Source organism: Sesamum indicum, linkage group LG14 (genome assembly GCF_000512975.1).
Source record: "Sesamum indicum cultivar Zhongzhi No. 13 linkage group LG14, S_indicum_v1.0, whole genome shotgun sequence".
Classification (NCBI taxonomy): domain Eukaryota; kingdom Viridiplantae; phylum Streptophyta; class Magnoliopsida; order Lamiales; family Pedaliaceae; genus Sesamum; species Sesamum indicum.
In genome coordinates this window covers 2,697,049-2,699,236 of record NC_026158.1, presented here as the reverse complement: position 1 = coordinate 2,699,236, position 2,188 = coordinate 2,697,049, and the positions used below count along the sequence as shown (strand labels likewise).

At 40.1% G+C, this 2,188-nt stretch overlaps 1 protein-coding gene across 1 annotated transcript in view; it reads right to left on the bottom strand.

The window, feature by feature from the left end:
- The window catches only part of LOC105177054, a 2,297-nt gene continuing 192 nt past the window's right edge, over window positions 84-2,188 (bottom strand). The window contains exon 2 of the mRNA XM_011100077.1: window positions 84-2,167. Within this exon, the coding sequence (XP_011098379.1) occupies window positions 84-2,167 (2,084 nt within the window). The remainder of the gene's footprint in view (window positions 2,168-2,188) is intronic.

The window sequence follows — 2,188 nt, the reverse complement described above, 5'->3', positions numbered from 1 at the left end:
GCGTTCATCCTGCCAAAGAAAGTTATAAACGAAATTGAGAAGAGACTGCGAACTTTCTTGTGGAAGGGGACAACAAACAGTGGTTATGCGAAGGTAGCATGGAAAGATCTATGTCGGCCGAAGGAATAATGTTGATCATCGGCCTTAATTGGTATACAATCAGAAATCTTATTTATTTGTTTTTGTAGGATTTTCTGAATTTTTGGGCATAATCTTTTCTTCCACTTAGCAGCACACTTATCTCTGTTCTCTTGCATCCGCCGCATGAGATATTCTCTTATCCATTCTAACATGGTTAGAATGGGTTTTTCTCTTGCATCAATTATACAACCATTAAACGCTTCACACACATTATTCAAAAGCATGTCACATGTGCTAATTTCACTGAAATGAGATCTAGACCATTGTGTTGGAGGTTTATCATTCAACCAATCATATGCAGCTTCAGACAATTTTTTCAGGTCTTCCATACATTTCTTCCACTCAGTTACGGTACAAGCTCTAGCAGCATTCCATAAAGCATTTTTCAGTCCCTGTCCCCTAAAACCAGCATTCTTAAAATTGTTATGAAGGTGTCGTACACAAAATCTGTGGTCACTCGCAGGAAAGACATCTCCCAAAGCTTGCATAAGTCCCTTCTGTTTATCCGACATGAAAGTGTATTCAAAATCTCTAACTATGTTCAAATCATGCTTTAGAATTATTAAGAACCATTCCCAAGTCTCCCTACACTCTTTATCCACAACTGCATAACAAATAGGGAACAGGTTGTTGTTCGGATCTACTCCAACTGCAGTGAGCAAAATACCCCCATGAGGCCCCTTCAAGTGACACCCATCCACCCCAATTATAGGCCTACAACCAGCTTTCCACCCTCTTTTTAAGGCCGCAAAACCTACATAAATCCTGCTAAACCTTGTTTCCGTCATATTATCTTCTGTCCCCAAAACAACTGTAGAACCAGGATTTGTTCTTCTTATCTCCTCAGCATAATCCCACAATCTACTATATTGCCATTCAGGAGCACCCTCAATTTCTTTCAATGCAGCCTTTTTTGCTCTATAAGCTTGAGATTTTGACACATTAACCCTTAGTTCATTTATCACATCGACTCTCCACCCTTTCACATTTCTTTTTGGATCTGATTTAAATTTCTGCAAATACCTATCCTTCAACCAATTGCTCTTCATATTTTTCACATCAAAGATTTGTGGGCATGAGTGGTGAGATTGTAGTAGATTGATTTGAAAAGTCTCCTCATCTTTTACTTTAATTGCATGCAGCTTCCATTGACAATCAGCATCCCCACATTCAGCATAGATCCTTCTTTTATCATTTTTTGTAAATTTCAATGTTCTTTTTGACTTGATTGCATGTGATTGCAAGGCCTTTTTGCATTCTTTTTTAGTGCTAAACAACATGCCAATTTCAAATGTGGGGTTATATGTTTCATCTACATTGAAAAGTGGATGTGAAGGTCCCTCACCATCCCCATCTGAATCCCTTTTCTCATCTAATTCCCTGTCATTATCCACCACATCAACTTCTTCACTAGACTCCCCATCCTCTTCATCACTATCATTTTCCCCTTCCACCCTCCCACTTTCCCTTTCAACCCCCACATTTTCACCACCAACTTCTAATTCACCCTCAACTCCCTCATAATCGCTATCTACCAAGTCATCTCCCTCAACACCCTCACCCTCACCTTCAGCACCCGCACCCTCACCTTCAGCACCCTCACCTTCATTCACTTCAGCACCCTCACCTTCATTCACTTCAGCCCCCAAAAAAGTAAAGGGCTCCTCACCCCCCTTACCCATTTCAGTTTCAGCAACCCCTGTCCCCTCCTCAACAGCCCCTTCACCCACCATAACTTCAACATAAATCATCATCTCTCTATCATTCTTCCTAATTCTCCTCCATGCCCTCATCATATCATTATTATCAATCAACAACTTAAAGCCTTTATTCACAATTATGTAAAATGCCCTATCCTTCCCTAACCCAAGACTATCACAAAACAGGTTTAGAGTTTCAATATTGATCTCTTGGGGTGATACATAATCGTATTTAGACACCCTCCCCCCCACATACACAGCTTCAGGTATATGTCTAGCCACACCATTATAATGTAGAGATAGTGTTATGGAATCAGTGTCGGGGTCTGTTTAAAACAAAAAAAAAA